This window comes from Aphelocoma coerulescens, chromosome 3 (genome assembly GCF_041296385.1).
Source record: "Aphelocoma coerulescens isolate FSJ_1873_10779 chromosome 3, UR_Acoe_1.0, whole genome shotgun sequence".
Lineage (NCBI taxonomy): Eukaryota > Metazoa > Chordata > Aves > Passeriformes > Corvidae > Aphelocoma > Aphelocoma coerulescens.
In genome coordinates this window covers 23,046,752-23,065,286 of record NC_091016.1, presented here as the reverse complement: position 1 = coordinate 23,065,286, position 18,535 = coordinate 23,046,752, and the positions used below count along the sequence as shown (strand labels likewise).

The 18,535-nt window shown below is 43.6% G+C and overlaps 1 protein-coding gene across 4 annotated transcripts; it reads left to right on the top strand.

Moving 5' to 3' along the window:
- Positions 1–87: 87 nt before the first annotated feature.
- Positions 88–17,341, top strand: BROX (BRO1 domain and CAAX motif containing). Of its 4 annotated transcripts, none has more exons than XM_069009474.1 (13): positions 88–132; positions 1,993–2,123; positions 2,784–2,890; positions 4,963–5,059; positions 6,388–6,483; positions 7,134–7,206; positions 7,549–7,654; positions 8,217–8,306; positions 9,061–9,146; positions 10,459–10,540; positions 11,558–11,708; positions 12,362–12,521; positions 12,976–17,341. In XM_069009474.1, exons 2-13 carry the CDS (start codon positions 2,023–2,025, stop codon positions 13,060–13,062), a joined length of 1,236 nt encoding a protein of 411 aa, XP_068865575.1. In that variant the 5' UTR covers positions 88–132; positions 1,993–2,022; the 3' UTR covers positions 13,063–17,341. The 4 variants fall into 4 exon arrangements, with proteins under 4 accessions (XP_068865575.1, XP_068865573.1, XP_068865574.1 ...); XM_069009472.1 differs by lacking the exon at positions 88–132 and adding an exon at positions 148–566; XM_069009473.1 differs by lacking the exon at positions 88–132 and adding an exon at positions 456–694.
- The last annotated feature ends 1,194 nt before the right edge of the window (positions 17,342–18,535 follow it).

The window sequence follows — 18,535 nt, the reverse complement described above, 5'->3', positions numbered from 1 at the left end:
CCACTTCCGCCCCGGTACCTGTCATGGCGCCGGTCACGTGCGCACGGGCGGGGCGCGGGCGGGGCCGCTCCGCTCCTCCCTCCGCTCCTCCCCCTGCTGCCGGCTGTGCCGCCGCCGCAGGCCCGCCCCCAGGTAAGCCCCGGCGCCCACCTGCAGCACCGCAGGTGCCTCTCGCCCCTCCGGGAGGGCTGGTGTCCTGCTGGCGCCCCCCGCTCCCGCCGGTGTTGGTGGCGTTCGGGGGTCCCTCCCGCGGGAGGGCTGCGGGCCCCGGCCGCGCCTCCAGCCGCTGTCCCGGGGGGAGGCCCCACAGCCGCGGGGCTGTTGTTGTAGGCGGCGGCGGCGGCCCAGGGACCCCGGTGGGGAGGAGGGCGAGCGGCGGGGTCGATGCGATCGGCCGCGATGGGGCGGTGCCATCGGCTCTCGGCTGGCGCTGCCTGCGGCGGCGGGCGCGTGACGCACGGGCGGGAGCGGCGGGGCCGGGCCGGGGTCCCGCGGCCTCGGGAGCCTTCAGGGAGCGCCCCGGGCCGGGCCGGGTGCGGCACAGCGGGGACGGCAGCGCCGCGCAGGTGGGTGCGCACGGCGCGATGGCGCTGCCCCGTGGACCGGCCCCGAGAGGTGCCGGCGCGGTGAACAAGCCCCCCGCTCGGGCAGGAGGATCTGGACAGTGTCGACGGGTCGCGGGCAGATCTTCTTGGTTTGTTTTTGGTTTTTTGTTTCAGCAAAGGTCCAGAGTGTTTCATCAGGATGAACTTAAGGGATTCCAAAAGGACCACGAGGTGATGGAGGTCCTGGGGGGTCTCCAGTCCAGCGTCGTGCTCAGAGCAGGGACAGCTCCGAGGTCACACCAGGGGGCTCAGGGCTTTGTCCGGCGAGGTCTGGAAAACCTTTGAGGATGGAGAGCACACAACTTGTTCCTCAGTTTTTTTGTTCTCATGGTGAAGGAGTTTCTCCTTTTATCCAGTTCGGCCTTCCCATGTTGAGGATGTGCCCATTATGTTCCATCACCATACACTGCTGTTGTAAAGCTCACTGCAATACTTGTGTTATATTTGTTTGCTGAAATTGAAGTAAAAGAAAAGAGATGGTCGGGTTTATCTCTGCTCTCCCAGCCTTCCAGGTCAGATACACTTATGTAAATAGATCCCTGTTTTCAGTCAGGGTTTGTGGTTGCAGGTTTATTTGTGCCAAAGGCCCCCAAATACGAGCTGTTCACAGATTGACCAGACACAGTTTAATGGTCTCAGTGAATTGAGATTTAGGGGAAAAGAGGAAGGAGGCTCAGGGATGGCCTTACCACTCTACAACTCCCTGAAAGGTTGTGGCAAGTTGGGGATAGGCCTCTCCTCCCAGGTAACAAGTGACAGGATGAGAGGAAAGAGCATCAAGCTGTGCCAGGGGAGGTTCAGGTTGGACATTAGGAAGAATCTCTTCACAGAAGGGGTTGTTAAATGTTGGAACAGGTTGCCTAGGGAGGCGGTGGAGCTGCCATCCCTGGAGGTGCTTAAGGAAAGCCTGGACATGGTGCTCAGTGCCAAGGTCTAGTTGACATGGGGGTGTTCTGTCAAAGGCTGGGCTCAGTGATCTCAGGGGTCTTTTCCAACCTAATTGATTCTGAGATATTTCTCATGTAATTTACAGGTATATTCAGCCTTGTGCAGGAGGTAACAAATGTGGGTTTTTTCCTATGAATGCGTGTGCTCACATAGAGCTACCACAAAGTAGGTGGTAGCTTTTGCCCTAACTTGAAATTGTTGCCTCAGAAAGCAATTGTATCTCAAGAGAGTGCGAGTCTCACACTGAGCACATGGATGATGAGCACAAAGCACATGGAAGCTTGGCATTTCAAATGGGGAAAAAAAAGAAGTTAATTTCAAATTAATTTCTTGCCTAGTTGGTTACATTTGGAATATCTTTTTGTGAGCAGAGGAGCATGATGTGCAGCACCTCAATTGTACGTGTTCCTGCAGCTGATCTTTCCTTTCCACTCCTTAGATTTGGCATAAACAACATTACAGGAAGAAAATGACCCACTGGTTCCATCGCAACCCTCTGAAGGCTACAGCTCCTGTTTCATTTAATTATTATGGGGTAGCCACCACTCCAGCTGCAACAAAGGTTTGCAAGTAAGTGTACTTGGGACTGACTTCACTCTGCCTCGTACAGTTTGAGGCACATCCTTAAAAGTCATGGTTGCTCTTTGGTTTTTGAGCTCAAGTTGGCTGCAGATGTGTAGGCAGGGAGGCAGTAAGACATTGCTAACACGGAACATTTGCTTACAGACAACAAATTCTCCAGTTTTTGACTCTCTGAGTGCACAGCAAGGCCAATTACAACAATGCAGAGGCAAAAGACGAAACACTTCATTGTCTTTCTGATGACTGTGCATTCCTCTGCAAAAGATGGCTTCATTTCCATAAGTGGATAAGGCCTGACTGTTCTGTTGTGGATAGGAATGTAATGAAAAGAGATCTCAGCTTATTTTGCAGACCTGTTCTTATCTCTTTATCCCATCATCCCATTCTAATGTCGAAGAATGTTCCTGTTGTTACTTCCCTTTCCTCTCTGTGCACCTAGCCTCTTGGTAGGTAAAGGCATAGTTATTTTAGTGTTAGAACAACAGATTGAGTACTGATTATCCACTGCTGTGTGTCCAGAATGGATCATACTAAAGAGTCAATTATATGTATCCAGAGGAGAAAGGAAGATTCTTTTGTATTAGTACATTTTTGAGTAGGATTTCTTAAGGGTTTTTTTTGGGTTTTTTTTTCTCTTCTTTCATTTAGTGACTTGAGGTTATCTCGAGCACGGCTACTGGAGCTGTTCACAGACTCGAGTTGTAATCCAGAAATGATGAAGAATGCAGCTGACTTGTACTTCTCACTCCTGCAAGGTAGGAAGATTTATTAGCAGTACTACTAATTCACCAAGAGAAGCATCAGCTGAATTTTAATGGCACTTCTCAGAAAGTGCATTGTACTGATCTCCTGTAAAGAAGCTTTGCAGTTCTCAGGAAGGAGAGTGTCTTCATGGGTTCTGTGCTTGATACCAGTGGTGGCTGCTCACCAGGCCCCTTCTCCAAGTTTTCAGTGTCCTTTGTGACCCTGCCAGTACTAAGTACTGGCAGTCCTGCCCTCCTCCTTTTAACTCCATTCTGGTGGAGGAGAAAATGTGTATTTGTCTTATGTATTTGGTGGTGAGTTGCTCCTTAAGTATAAATTGAGTCTATTAATTAGGTGATATCATTTACAATTCAGTATAAACTGCTGGTTTGGGTAATACTAGACCATAGACTTCTGGCAAGTTTACCTTCTACTGCTGCTTGTCTTAGGTGCTCATTAGCATGATATCTACATTTTCAGTAGATGGTTCACCTGTGATGACACATTCCTGTTGAAACTTTCCTTCTGCCAATATTTTGATAACTGTGTCATAGCAGTCAGGTGCTCAGCCAGGTTTCTTAGGACTGGGTTTTCGGGAATCAGCTGATTTGTGGAAAGTGGGATCTTTGAGTCTGTGGGAAGTGAACATTGGTTTAGTGAGGCCCTGGGAGAGTGTAGGCTAATGCCACATCTAGATAAAGGTAAGATAAAAATACCTGTTGCTACAGCCAAGATTTGGAGCGTTTCTTTAGGAAAATATCGTGCTTGGCCACTAAAATCATCTGCATGTGAAAGGAACAAGTATTTTCTGGGCTTATAAAAATGTGACACACCAAAAGCTGTAGCCCCAGCCGCTGCTATGGCAAGCTCTTGGCCTCTTAAAATCTGTAAGACCTGATCAGACGAAGGCCCTTCTCAAGCCTCCCTAAAAAATTCCTGGGCCTGCATATGCTAGGATTTGAACATCCCATAGCATGAGCTTCATCCCACTGACTGCTGTTTTCTGGACTGCTGGACATAAAGAGCCAATTTCCTGTGGCCCTGGAGACAGATGATTGTGGGGTATGCCCAGCCCTTGCCCTGGAGGAATCTCTGCTGAGACAAGAGATTTTGCAATCGCCCAGCAGGACTCCCTGGAAAGGCAACCACTTCTTGGGTCATGGCGAGGAAAGGCAGACCCACAGTCCTTTGAGAGACACTATGCAGATCTTTCTGTAACCCATTGGTCTGTCCCAGACCCTCTGTAACCCATTGGTCTCCTACTGATCCCCTGTATCCCTAGAAAGGCAAGCTCCCTCAGGCCCCTCGGGAAAGGGCATGCCTCACTGGCTTTCCCCTTCACCGGAGGGGACCCATAATAAAGCTACCTCCGTGTGGAACCAGCCACACGAGCCTCTCGTCTCTCTCTGGTCTGGTCTGGCCTGGAGGCTGCCCTGCAGAGCTGAGCTGGAATCACGAGCTGACAATCACTAAAGAGCTGACAGCCTCTGCAAGGGCCCCTCTGCCAGCAGCTGGGGGAAGACACTGGACCTCGGGAAGGCGATTCCTTTCGGGACCATCTCCCCAGACTGGTCACCTCTTCCTGGGTCACAGCCTCGGACCCCATCACCAGCTGTAAGAGATGATGACTAGGTTAGTCCATGCTTAGAAGCCCTTTTCCCTCTCCCTGTTGACCAGGTGAGTTCCCTGGAATTTCCAGGTTGCCACTGTGGTGGCAGAGATAGCCACTCACTCACCTTGAACAACCTCAGCCATCCTGTACCTGGGCCAGTCCCACTCCCAACTTGTCACCATCTGGGACTAGCAGACATCTGCCAGGTTTTCCTTGAGCAGTCAAGCTTCTCAGGGCTGAGTTGGTAATGTGCTGGGCAAGCAGTTTCCTGGAGTAGCCAGTTGGTTTTTTCCACATTTTGTTCTCAAGATACTGAGGAACAAACACCTCAGGAAGTAAACATGGGGTTTTGAGGGGTTCAGCAAGAAACATTCCTTTATCTATATCTGTATTCTTATTGATCCCTCTCCTTCATTACTCGTTTGTTTCCTACTTTGAGATTGCCTGTTGGTACATTTGTTTATTCCATAGGTTTCATCCTTTCACTGGATGACTCTTCCCAAGAGTGCAAGTTGAGATATATCCAGAATTTCAAGTGGACAGACACGTTACAAGGACAAGTCCCGAGGTGCGTGTGCTTCTCTGGGTGTGGGGTATGCAGCTGCTGTCTGCTGCTCTGTTACACACCTGCACCTGTGCCACCCATTTGAGGAGAAACAGAAATGTAGCAAAGTCTTGAACACAAAGTAGTTTCTAAAAAGGTGTTGCTGTGTTTTTCGTAACTGCCCTAGTGTGTTAAGTGTTCTGAAGTGTCCGTGGCCTTTATGTAAAGCTGTGAGAATGCACAATAATTGTAGAAGGATCCATTGGGTCTTAGTTGATCTACAAACTAAACCTGCAGTTGGCTACAGCACTACAAGGAAGAGCCTTGAGGGTATTGGTGAGTTGAGCACGGTAACAAAGCTCACTGTGGTTTAAAACTTCCTCGTTTGGCACTATGGCCTGACCAGCAACTTCTGTGTGTTTTGAGGTTCCAGTGTTGCTGAAGATGTGATTTTGTTCTTGTCCTCTGAAGCTCTGAGTACATGTACTCTTGGTTCAAACAAACAAATCTTCTGTTCCAGTAGGAATACAGATCTGTAACCTTCTGAATTACTCACTTGTCTCTTGCTATTGGAGGTAATTGTGTTGTATAACCACACCTACCAATTTGTCAAGCTTTAGCTAGGAGTGCTTGACCTCCTCAAAGCTTTTACTCCCCTTGGAAAAAAATCTGTTGATTAGGACTTTCTTCTAATTTTCTCACGGTCACACACACTTGTACTTGTGCCAACATTACTCTTCCCACTCCCACATCTTTGTTTTTAAAAGGTTTGCTAGTTCCTAAGCTATACTGAGCTTGTGATTGCAAGTTCAGTCTTTTCAAAGACTCTGTTTTTAGCTTTTGAAATATGCTGCTATTTGCACATGCTATTTGTCTGCAGTTACATAAATACTTGAAATAACATTCATTTGAGAGGGTTGTAACAGACTCTGATTTATTAACTTCGCGGTACAACTTTAAAGGGGACATTCCAGGGCAAGGCTTTCCACAAAATGTGCAATTGAAAAAAAAAAAAAAAAAAAAAAAGAGATGGAAAAATGTCAGCCACACCCAAAGCTAAACAAATCTCAAGTTACAGTTTTAAAATAAAAGTTCTCAAAAGAGAAGGGTGGGCATCTGAATGTGGGAGAATCTACTTATGAGCTCTTAAAGGGAACAAATAAAAAAATTGAAGTCTCTCTTAGGCAGTTCAGCAGCTAGGAAGTTCTGAATTGCAGATTGTTGACATCTTAAATGAAAAATGTTTTGTGGAGAGAAATGTTGACTTCTGCTACATGAACTATCAGCAGAGAGAGATTGTCAGAACAAAACTGAATGCATTAAGATTTTGGGGGGTTTTTGTCTTTCTTTAGTGCCCAGCAGGATGCAGTGTTTGAACTGGTTTCCATGGGATTTAATGTAGCTCTATGGTACACAAAATATGCATCAAGACTCGCTGGAAAAGAAGAGTAAGTGGTTTTCTTTTCTTAATAATTCTACTGCAGCAATACTCCACCAAAGATTTAGCAGGTTCTGGGGTTTGCCTGCTGTGAGGCATGTCCAGCTGAGACAGAGGAGTTCCAGGAAGGAGTTGGCCTTTATACACAAGCACTTCAATCCCTTCTTGCCTCTGTAAACCAAGTGGATTAATACCACGTGATGGTAATACAGAGAAAGTGTCCGCTGTGAATAAACCCTTCATCTCCCTGCTCCAGGTACAAAACTGAGATTCTCAAAATCACAGATCTGCTGTCTTTTAGCCCTACAGACTTCTAAATCCTTGGCTTTTGACACTGAGGTTGCCTTTTACTTGAGAGTCATCATAGGATCTGATGCTTTTGGTTTTTTTTCAGGCAAGTTCTATTTGATTGTTTAATGATTGGACACTGTAAGAACATTGTACCCTCCTTTACTCTGAGGGTGGCACAGCAGTGGGACAGGTCACTTAGGGAATCAGTGGACTCTTGATTCTTGAAGGATTTAAGATTCATCTAGACAAAGCCATAACTGACCTGATCTACTGTTGCAAATTGTGGTGCCCCAAAGCGGGAGGTGGGACTAAATGACACCTAGAGGCCCTTTCTAACCGTAATTTTACTGATTCATTCTGTTTTCTCAGTATAACAGAAGATGAAGCAAAAGATGTTCACCGCAGCCTGAAAATAGCAGCTGGGATTTTTAAACACCTGAAGGTAGAAGGACTTTCTTTGCTGTCTGTTCTTCGAGGTGTCTCCAAATACTTGACTCCAAATACTTGACTTTTTGTCTTAGAAAAGCCTTTGCTATACTCACACACCTGAGACCTCCTGAATGATACAGGAAAAAGAAGGATATTAATATGTTTTGGTGCCTCTCAATCCCTGCAACTCGTTCCCAATGGCAGTGGAACAGTAATTTGTCTTTCTGCCCATATCATGTGCTACAGTGTGGGCAGCTGCCTTGGGACCTTTACTGAGTGTGCCATTTAGGAACGAGGCACTTGTTTTGCACTAGTATTAAACCTAAACTGACTCTGAAACTTGCTTTGTATTTAGGAAAGTCACATTCCAAGACTGATTACACCTGTAGAAAAGGGAAGAGATTTAGAAGCTCGACTTATAGACTCCTACATCATACAGTGTCAAGCTGAAGCTCAAGAAGGTACCCTCAAATATACATTGGTTGGGTGTGGGAAATGACTCTTTGTGGGTCACTGATGTCTCATGAATTCTGCTTGGCAGCAAGGCCATGGGTTTTTTATTCCCCTGAAGTACTGTGGCTTAGTGGGGCAGGTTGCTTTTAAAGAAACTTAAGTTACAACTTTAGAAGGAAAATGCCAAAAATCAGTGTGGTATTACAAATATAATATGGAATATCTTTCACTTTGGCAGAATTGTGTGTGGCACTCCTCCCTTTTTCTTGTTTTTTCCTTTCATGCAACCCTTTCACCACCATGCTTGCCTAACATAAATTCCCAGTTCCTTTAAAATATGTGCAGCTTCTGTTTATTAGCTAATCTTAAGGCTAACATTCCTTCAGTTTTTCTATTAAACTGGAATCATTCTATCCAAGAAACAATCTGTCTTTATTCTGCTGTTTGCTTGACTGCACTACATCTATTTTCTGTTCATGCCGGGGTTTTAAAACCCTAAACGCCTCTGCTGATTTGATGTGATGGGACATTTCAATTAAATTTAAACCGTGGTGTGGAACTTTTTTTCAGTGACAATTGCTCGGGCTATTGAGCTGAAACACAATCCAGGCCTAATAGCTGCTCTTGCTTATGAAACAGCCAACTTCTACCAAAAAGCTGGTGAGTGTCTTGTTTTATATCCTTAGTGACTTGGTTTATGCATTCTTGCCAGCAGACGTGCTTTACCCATCCATAAATTGAATATTAACACTGTTCTTGGTGGATATGGAGTGTGTATTTAGCTTCTATTTAGCACATTTAAGGCTTCAGTTATCAGCATGTATTTTGATAAGGCCTTTTGGTTTTGTGGGAATCTTTTTCTGTAGCTGATGGTAGGAAATGTTAATGACAGAAGACAGACTAGCAGCAGACAAATGGCCTGATGTAAATGGAGCATGTTCCAGCTGCCTTTGGGCAGCAGATCATGATGCAGAGCATGGAGAGTGCAGTGGGTTAATTATGTACCACCTTCCAGATGAGTAAAATGACCTCTGGGCTTACTGAGCCAACAGGGAGGAGCACAGAAGTATGGGGGTCAGGAGAACATTGTAACATATGTTGCATTGTAGGTCACTCCTGGAACTTGAACTAGGAACAAGCTTTGAAATGCTGCCTAAAAATACTTAGGAGAATTAGCCATCCAAACTTAGTGGACAGTAGTTTCAGGGATTCTAGGGACAACTGCATGATAGCTGCATATTTCTGGGGTTTTTCTCATAGTTTCTCTATGCTTTTGCAGGAGTAATTTTTGTCCCTTGTTTCTGGATTCTTTGTAGTTAGGATCTTTTGCTAAGTTTAAGAATTCTGGTCTTTTAATGTGTTTGGGGTTCTTTCTGGAAATGTCTTAAGGATAACTTTACATATCTATTCATAGATCAAACATTATCCAGTTTGGATCCAACCTATGCAGGTAAATGGAGGAAGTACTTAAACTTGAAGAGCTGTTTCTATATGGCCTACGTAAGTACTTTGGGTGGCAGCAGTCACAGCTTGTTGTCTGTCTGCCAAGGGCTGGATAGGGAATGGGGGCTAAGTACTGCCTTGGCTTTCTTTCCATGCTGTGAAGAGGGATTGTGCAGTGTCAGTGGCACTTGAAGTGTTTTCGTGGAGCCAAATGAAATTGCAGCAGTGTGGATTTATTGTGATCACGGATCTTTAATTGAAGCCATTCAGGTTGAGCATAATGGTCATCTCTGTTATCTACATCACAGTCTGATCCTAGGCACAGTTCAGAGCCGAGCATCTTTTGGAAGGCTCTGAATGAAACTGCATCAAGTACCAGTAGGTACCATTCCAAGAGCTGTCCCTATTTGCCTGATGGATCTCCTAACAAGTGCAGTGGGGCCCTTGGGATCCTCAGCTGCTTCATTTGCTGTGTATTTCTTGTAGCTTACTACGGCCTGTAATTTGTCTTTTTTATACTGTACAAAAGGCCCAAACTAAGCAGGTAACAGCGTTGTCTTTCTCTTAGGGTGAATGTCTAGCTAAAAGCTGCTTGCCTTATTAGCAAGTGTGAGAGGTGAGGGAGGGTCAGAGTTGTGGTACTTCTCCTTTTTTTAATTGGTGTGATCTAGGCAATGGTAGATTTAGATAGAGTTGTACTGTGGGAACAGGCACTAAAGGAAGGGGGGCAAGGTAGGCAGTAGTTGGTAGGATTGTTCCTTTGCCTATTGTATTTACTATTTCAACTCAACTCCTGATAATAGATAACAGGCAATTCAGTTCTCACTGAAATGCAATACCACCTTCAAGCATAGATATGAAAGAATGGGACTTTTTGGGGTGGAAAAGTTATTGGAACTATGACAAAATATCTCAGACAGCAGAATACCTCATTTTTTCCAGATTCAGTGATGTTTGTTGCGGGTGGAGTTTTTGAGTGTTCACGTGGTTTTAGTTTTCAGTCTTAGCTTTGCAAACTCACCTGGGGTTCATTCTGTTTCTGTGCTGGTGCTTAAATCTGCACACTGCTACAGTGAGAGCTTGAACTGGCCTGTGTGCCAGTGCTTTTGGTCAAACAGCGTTGTGCAGCTCAGTTAGACCTGAGACAGCTCGGTTCATACCAAGTGTTTATGGGTCTGGTTCATAGTGTCCATGCTGAGCTGCATTAATGGTTCAGTGAATGCTGCTTTGACTTGCATTCCCTGGCTGTCACCTACCTGCAGGGAATGGCAGCCTCAAAGAGCTGCAGCTGGTGTAGGGAGCAGGAGAAGGGAATTGGTGCAGGAAGTGCCCAAGTGATGTTGGTAATGATTTTGTCCTCTCCCATCAGGCATACTGTTACCATGGCCAGACTTTGCTGGCGAGTGATAAGTGTGGGGAAGCAATCAGATCTCTGCAGGAATCAGAAAAATGTAAGTGTGCTTGAGACTGGATTACAGGGTCTGATGATGCCATGCCTGTTCTGTTTTCCTGGATCGTGTTCATTTGTTCTCCCATAAAGCTTTTATCTGCCACCTGATGGAAATCCAGCACACCTTTAAATAGAGACAGTGTATTTTTTTTTTTGTCTTACCAAAGACTGTCTTTCGTAACAGTGCTGCAGAAAATTTCATCTTCACTTCTCAGCCTGGCTTAAAAACTGGTTTTGAACTGCCTGCAATATACACTGTAAAAACCAATGGTCTGGTCATCCTGTTTTTTGGTTTCTAGAGTAGTGCAGCCATTTCTCCTTTGGAGGTTAAATAGTAAATCTAGACCATGCTTGTTTATTTTTAAACAGGTTTCAGTAACTTATTTCCTTTCTATTCATTTGAAAGGTAGATTCAGGCAAGTTTGCAGAAGTTCAAGGTCTTCTGCCCAGTCTTCTCTCTTCAAAGCTATTGCTACCTCAACAGCCTGCACTGCATAACTTTACTGCAATGTATAGAAGTGCTCAAATCTTCAAATTGGGAACATCAGTATTAATTGTAAAAAGAAATAAAAAATTTATTAAGAACAAACTAAGTTGGGTTAGTTGGAGTAAAACAAATACTGTTCTGCTGTTCAGAGAAGAGTCCTTCTCCCACTCCATATTGTTTATTGTTGTTTGGTTTGGGACATCAACTGTGTGTGGACACCTTCATACCCTGTTTTTCCCTACCACATGGCACAGTTCTTGGGCTTATTGTTGCATTTGGCGCCACACATAAGAACACTTTCCTGCATCTGCCCACCCAAAAAGCTATCTTTTTCTTTTCCTGTTCCTAGTCACTTGTTGGATGCAGTAAATCTTGGCTGAAGTGCTGCCTTTGAACTAGTTTGGTTTTGTTTCTAAGAAGAAAGAGGCCTGAATGGATTCTGGTGTCTTCTAGGACTGAAGCACTGTAGAGCAGAACCATGATTTAAGAGGGTCATGTTAATAATTTTTACTTCCTTTTTTTCTTGCAAAGTTTTTGCCAAGGCTGAAGCATTGTGCAAAGAATACGGAGAAACCAAAGGGCCTGGGACTACTGCCAAGCCTTCTGGACATCTTTTCTTTAGGAAATTAGGAAGTTTGATTAAGAACACACTAGAAAAATGCCAGAGAGAGAATGGATTTATGTAAGTAATTCATGGTTGGTACAGCACTCTGTATGAAGTGTTATTACCTCCTTTGCCTTTATTTCAGGATGGGATGGTAAATTTTACTCTCCAATTGTTACATTACTTTAGGGCACGGCATGTAACTTACAGATAAATTTGAGATTCTCTAATTTTCTCTCGGCAGATTTGCAGTGGGTCTGTGCTGTCCCACTCTGTGTCCTGTGCCAGTTCAGCAGGGTGGGTTGCCCTATAGCCAGTCTTTGGGGGGGCTGCTGTGTTGTTGCCATTATCCACTGTGGCACATTAAGACTGTTTAGGAGAAGAACTGTCCTTTTCATCTTTGGGAAGTATTTTAAATCCTCATTTGTATTTTGAAGGGTTTTTTTTTTCAACAAAAGATGCTCTTCTCATTGAAGCACTGGGAATAATGGTTATTAAGTAGGAGAAAACCCACCACACTATTAGGGAACAAACAATAATACTAAGGAGGAGTTGCTTTTGTTCTTGTGAATCTTGCTGGCAAAATGCATGTTAGGCAGTGCCTTAATGAAATGGAAGAGACCAGCAGTGATTGCCACTGTGAAAACCTAGATTGTTTTGTTTAGAATTGCAAACAAGACTTGCAGAGATGGTGCATTGTATTTTAAGTACCTTTCTGTATTCTGTTCCAGCTATTTCCAGAAGGTGCCAGCAGAGGCTCCCCAGCTGGAACTGAAAGCAAACTATGGCTTAGTAGAGCCTGTTCCTTTTGAGTTTCCTGCCTTGAATACACACTGGACTCCTGAAACAGTTGCAGCATTTGATCTCACCAAGAGGCCAAAGGATGACACTGTAAGATAATCCCATGTGCTGTTCTTTGCCCCAGCTTTATTCTGTGTATCATACAGTTAGTTTGGCTCTTCTCTAACATTCCCCAGCTCAGTGTAGGAAGCAGACACAAAGCTACCACCTAAGCTCATCCTGCTGTGCCAGGGACAAATCAATTAACCTCTGCCACACTGCCAGCATCTAGAAATTCAGGTCATTTTTTACTAAGTCCTGTAACATTACAGGAGTGAATGCTAGAGAAAGATTCTTTTTTAGAAAAAGATTCATTTAAGGATGCTGAAACAGAGAATAGTTAGCTTTTCCCCCTTGCTTGAGGCTTACTCAAAGTCTTCAGCCTTGAAAAGAGAGGGGACTATTAGATTATAAGATGTAAAGTTAGCTGTGCATAAATACTGTGCAGATACAGTGGTTTGTACTTGTGGTATTAAGTTGGGGTTTTTTTTCTTCTTGTTTGCAGGCTAAACCAAAACCAGATGAAGAAGTAAAACCTCTGAAGGAACCAGATATAAAGCCTCAAAGAGACAGTGGATGCCAGATTTCTTAAATGCCATAAGTGCTTTGAATTCACTTTGAAACTCCTATTCATAGGACTCTGGGGCTTTAGTTCTGATCTCCCGTTTTTGATTCTCCTTTTTTTCATTTAGAAGACTAATTTAATTTACCTTTGTTAATATGTGTCTATCTTGTTTAAGAATGTGGTGGATTTCTAGGAGGTTATTTATATCTGAATTATTTTTGGTTTTAGTGGGATATCATAGAATGAATGGGCTTAAATGTTCCTATTGTGCCTCTAGGGAGTTTCTTTTTGTGGGTTTAGTTTTACACAGAAATAGCAAAGGAAGTATCATGATTGTAATGCTTGAGGATTTTTCCATTACCTTATATGCTATATTATGTCCAGTTCTGCAAACAGAAGTTTGCATGAACAGTTATATTTATTCAAGTTTTGTCATTCAGACTTAGCACCCTGTTGTGTTCCAATTCACCTAACTGTAGTGAGGGAAGAAAATCTGGGTTTGGTTTGTAACACTCCTATGGTATTTCACAGGACTTTCACAGAACCTGGGAAACCTCAAGTTTAACTGGAGCACAATTTATGTTCTGAAACTATTAGTCTCCGTTCTTTTCTCTACAGATTAGGGTTTTTATATCAGAATTTGTAGTAAGGTACCTTAGCTTGTCTGTCCTTTAATCAAAATTCTTGAATATCAAAGTGTATCTGAAAGTGATGCAGCAAGTAATATGAAAGTGCTTAAAAGCAATGCATCACTGTGATATTTGTTCAGAGTTTTTGAATCTTCAAAGCTTTGTTAAGTTTGAAGGCTGCAGATGGTTCAGATCTCCTGGCACTGGAGTTCCTGAAGCTGTCATGCTAAGGTAATGGATTTGTAAGCTGTGTTTCCATCTGGGTGGTGTCTGTAAGAAGCTGTCAGGAGAACAGGGAGGAAAGATGAGCTGAAGAGCTGATGGCATAACTGGGAAGCCAAGCTCTAGATTTCCTTTATGCCCTGTGTAAACAGTGCTGCTTCTCAGCTTCAGTATTTCACTGAAATCAGCTCTTTCTGAAGAAAACTTGCCAAAAACCAAGCCCAGTCAAGGCTGAGAAAGAAAGGATTTTGTAGAACTTGCTGCTTCCATTTCTGCCTGCTGTGGAAAATGTGACAGCATTCTTTAGTGCTGAGCACTGCAAAACACCCGTGACAACAAAAACATCTTTCTGATTTGCTGCAAATGCAAAGGAATATGATGCATATGTTGAAGTGAGAGCCTTGCAATCCCTGGGTACTTCTCTTTGCCTGAGAAAGAAACTGGGCAGCCTGACAAGGTTCACCCTTTTCAGCAAACATGATGGCATATGCACTTACCATGATGTAAACTGTAAACACATTCCTCACTTTGTACTCTTTGTTCACCTTCCACTGTGCTGTAATTCAGTGCTTCTAAAATCTTTCATGGTGCTTGGAGTCACTTACCTTAGAGAGCAGGTGTGTATCTCCTTGAAGGCCTGTGGCACAAAAGCTGTTGAGGATGTTAATAGGAAGCTCAAGACTCTTCCTGAGATACTGGACCAAACTACAAAATTTGTTGCTACAAAAGGCAAAGAGGTTTTTAATGCTGGCTGTTGTGGGTTGATCAAATGCAGACCTCCTTGCTTCCTGTGCTGGATTTTTCCTTCTGTCAGTCCTGCACATAAAAATAAGTGTAAAGTGAGCTGAATTTCTTTGGAAGAAGTTTCTGTTCTGCAGGGGCCTAGAGGATAATGAGTATCAAGAAGAATACATATCTAAAATGGCTCCTCCATTTCTTCTGGTGCTCCACAGGGACCTGGGCTATGTTTCATGAAGAGTTACTCAAATCATAACTTGATCATAACTTGATCAGTTGACTCAGTAGACTTCTTGCATTGTTAAAAGACCAGCCTAGGTTTTGCCAGAGTGGAGTGTGGAGTTAGTTTTCTTATAGAGATCTTAATTCTAAAAACGTATTCCAGCTGTAGTCATCAACATTTGCTCAGCCTGCTCCCTTTAAGGATCGAGATACAGTTAACTCAGTTTCATAATCACAATTTTTTAGTTACTCATTGTTTTTCAGAATTCTTTGTCAATATGTACACTTCTCAACTGAACTAGTTTTCTTTCTGTAGATCCTGCTTTCCCTCCCCTCATTTTCCCTTCCATCTGCTACAAACTGTGGCACAGACTTAGCCTTGCTTGCTAGTGCACGTGTAGATCCTGGGACTCATTTCCAATGCAGCTTTTACCCATGGGTGGGTTCCAGTATAGGAATATCTTAAAATCAAATTAACAAATCATGACTAAATCGTTCCCAAACAACTTGGTAGGAAAGATTATTTTATGGACTTGGAATTCTTTGGACGCTTTCTCAAACCAAGTGGTTTGTCTGAATCAAGTTCACTGTAAATAGTTTGGGGCATAACCAAGTGAATTGTGTCAGATGATGACATTACTTAAGCCTAGCCGTGTAACCTCTTAGGCCATAGCTGTTTCAGTAAATATGATGTAGTAGTTTAAAAATAGACTAATGGAACAAACTAATTCGCTTAACATGTGTTGCTTTTCAAGACAAACTTTGCTTACTTGTAGCTAAAATCCTGTGGCAAACATTGGATGGTTTTGCCAAAAAAGAAGAAACTGGAGACTGTTTAGTTTGTAAAGTAGAGAGAGCTGTGAGGCAATGAGCAGCTTTCTCTTCTGGTTTTGTTGGGTAGTAGGAATTACTGTAAATAGGATATAGATTAACTGATCAATATGCTTAAGAATATGGGTGAATGAACTGGGAGTTTCAGTTAATCTGGAAACCCAGCAGCCATGTTCCTTCTATTATAGTTCCCTTTAGTAATTTTTAAGAGTGAGGTATTTTGAATGGTGACTTTTTAATATTCTAATGCTGCAAGAGCCTGGTTTTGTGGCCTCTCTGTGGTTTTAGAGGTTCTCATGGCTAAGCCTGCAAATCTTATCGGTGTAAATAGTCTTTAAAATTTTGTGCCCCATCTGAAGCAGGACAGAACTGCAGCTGAATGAAATACAGAGTGCTGGGCCCTCTGTTTTGTGCTTTAAGAAAAGCAGTGATTGTCTTTAGTCTACTATAAACCAAACCATTAAGCTCTTTGTAGGATTTCTATTCAAATACACTTTCTCCATGTATTTAAATACACTTCCTCCATGTTCCGTGTTCCTGGGTTTTCAGTAGTTACTCTCCATCCAGCATGTGACAGCTGAGGGACTAAACCTGGCCCTTGGATGCTGATGTCTGCCTCCTGGATTTGATAGAGGAGTTTTGCCTGTCAGCCCAGGGATGGAGTTTGGTCACTTGGATGTTCAGCATGGATACGTGGTGTGTCTGTAAAGATGGTAGTGGTTCATACAATGAGCAGGAAAATGGATCCCTGTGTCTGTGTAGAATAGAGACAACTTTGCACTTTAGAATTTTCTTGTCTTGCAAATTTGGTACAATACAGTATGGTTGTAAATACTCCTTCATTTTGTTGCACTGATTTCAGTACTGTGCTATGGGTGAGGTTTTAATGGGAAACATTGCTAAAATGTATTTTTAATTGTGTATAAAACAAACTCATGAAGCATATCTCTGCCATTAGTATTGGGGAACACAAGAGGAGGCAGTAGCTCATCTGTTTTCCATGGGAATTCCAAGAAGTGAAGACTTTCTGTCTGTTGGCTGCAGGGTGAAACATTTCATCCCACCCGTGTCTGGTATCTGAACTGAAGTTTCAGCATTAACATAAATCCTGTTCATGCCTATTAATTATTCCTGAAAATATTCTGTCTCTAAAGATCACTGTTAAATTCCTATAGTAGCATAAGCTGCTTTTTCCCCCCTTTTTCTGTGTTTTTTTCCTGTCACTGGCCCAGCTGAGTGAGGAATAAAGCACAGTGAGTAAGACTGGCATAGAAAAGCCCCTGCAGTGTGTACCTGTCTCCAGATTGTGAGTGCAGTGTAAAGGCCTTTCCACAGTGACCATTGTTTTCACTCAGACCTTTCCCCACTGGTGATGCTCTCAAATTCAACAAAGGTCCCATGGCAACCAAGGGGACCCTCGATTAGCTTTTTGTGTAGGAAGGCCTCCCTCCTCTGGTGTTGGTGCCTTCATGGGTAGCAACCTTCCTGAAGTCATCCTGTACTCCGAGTAATCACACTTCAATGGAATCAGCTCTGAGATCACTGACCGAGCAGCCTTACTTTGTGAAGACAGTCACCATGCAGTCTTAAGCTTCATAGTTGGAAAATTTGTATATAACCACAAATTTCAGAATACCATTTAAAATAAACAATCTTAGAGTTCACGTTTTGTTTCATTATTTAAAATTTTAACTATAGTAGCAAGGAAAAGGCTCTGTCTTGAGTGTTACTTTCTGCAATTTAATGCAACTTTATTAATTATAGGGAATGCTTAATCCTTGCTTAAAGGAGGACTTAAATCAGGAAGATACTTACGTGAAGTGGGTGCATGTGGAAGTAGTAGCTACAATGAAGCATGTCAAGTCCTGGGGCAGGAAGAGAGGAGATGGACTTCCCAAACTCCTGTTCAGAAAAAAAGAAAGTAATTAGGTAGGATTTCTTATGGCTATACAAAATCCAATACTTGCCAAGGTCTGTGATATTGTGGGATATTCTGTATACGATGTGAGGGAGGTTATTTGGGAATAACTTCTCTAATATTCTAGATGAAGCCTCACTAGCACAGTTAGTTCAGTCTTCCCTATCTGAACCAGACATGCATCTGCTGGTGCCTCCAGGAGTCCCATCTTTAATAATTTTGCTTTGTGCCTCCAATCTTTCTATCTGGCTTTTCCAAAGAAGGACTCACCTTCAGTTTGCAATGTCCATATTGATGGCCTCTGGATGTAAGGCTGCCTTTGCTTTGTTGAGTTGCTGTCAAATCTGAATGTCTGAAACAGGTACCTTGTTCTCTGTGATATCTGGACTCTCTTCTGTGCTGGCCGTGCTTCCCCAATTTCTGCCAGCACAGCTTAGTCAATACCTTCTCCCCAAACATTGTCAAAAACTGCATAACAGCACAAGCAGAGCCCTCTCAAATGTATAAAAAATTCCCACTGGACTCTGCTGGAGTGATGGCCACCAAGAGTTCGTGTTTTTCCTGCAGTTTTTCCACACAGCTGCCCAGCACAGTGCACCCAGGAGTGGCACCACAGCTTTAAAGTGGGAAGAGGTGTCACAAGTTACACCTTCTACATCATTTTATGTAGGACATCTCTGTAAGGACCGGCAGGGTGGCATCCAGGAGCCCGTGTGTGCTCTGTGACCAGGAGAGCAGCTATGCCTCCATCAAGGACACTGCCAAGGCCATGGAGCAGGAGCACTGACAAACGCAGACAATCCCTTGCCCTGTGTCCCAGCAGCTGCTCTGTCCCAGGGCCTGGCAGCCTCTCCAGGGCATCTGCCCTTTGGGAAGAGAGTGGTGTGATGCTGTGTACATCTGTGTGGGGTTTCTCTGGCATCACGGGCTGGGTTTCTGT

What these genes read in the sequence shown, in the direction of transcription:
- BROX (XM_069009471.1), top strand. Translation starts at nt 1,082, where the DNA reads ATGGTCGGGTTTATCTCTGCTCTCCCAGCCTTCCAG. An exon ending in AGACTCGCTGGAAAAGAAGA is followed by an intron (nt 6,484 to 7,133) that starts GTAAGTGGTTTT and finishes CTGTTTTCTCAG; the next exon opens with TATAACAGAAGATGAAGCAA. An exon ending in CAGAGAGAGAATGGATTTAT is followed by an intron (nt 11,709 to 12,361) that starts GTAAGTAATTCA and finishes ATTCTGTTCCAG; the next exon opens with CTATTTCCAGAAGGTGCCAG.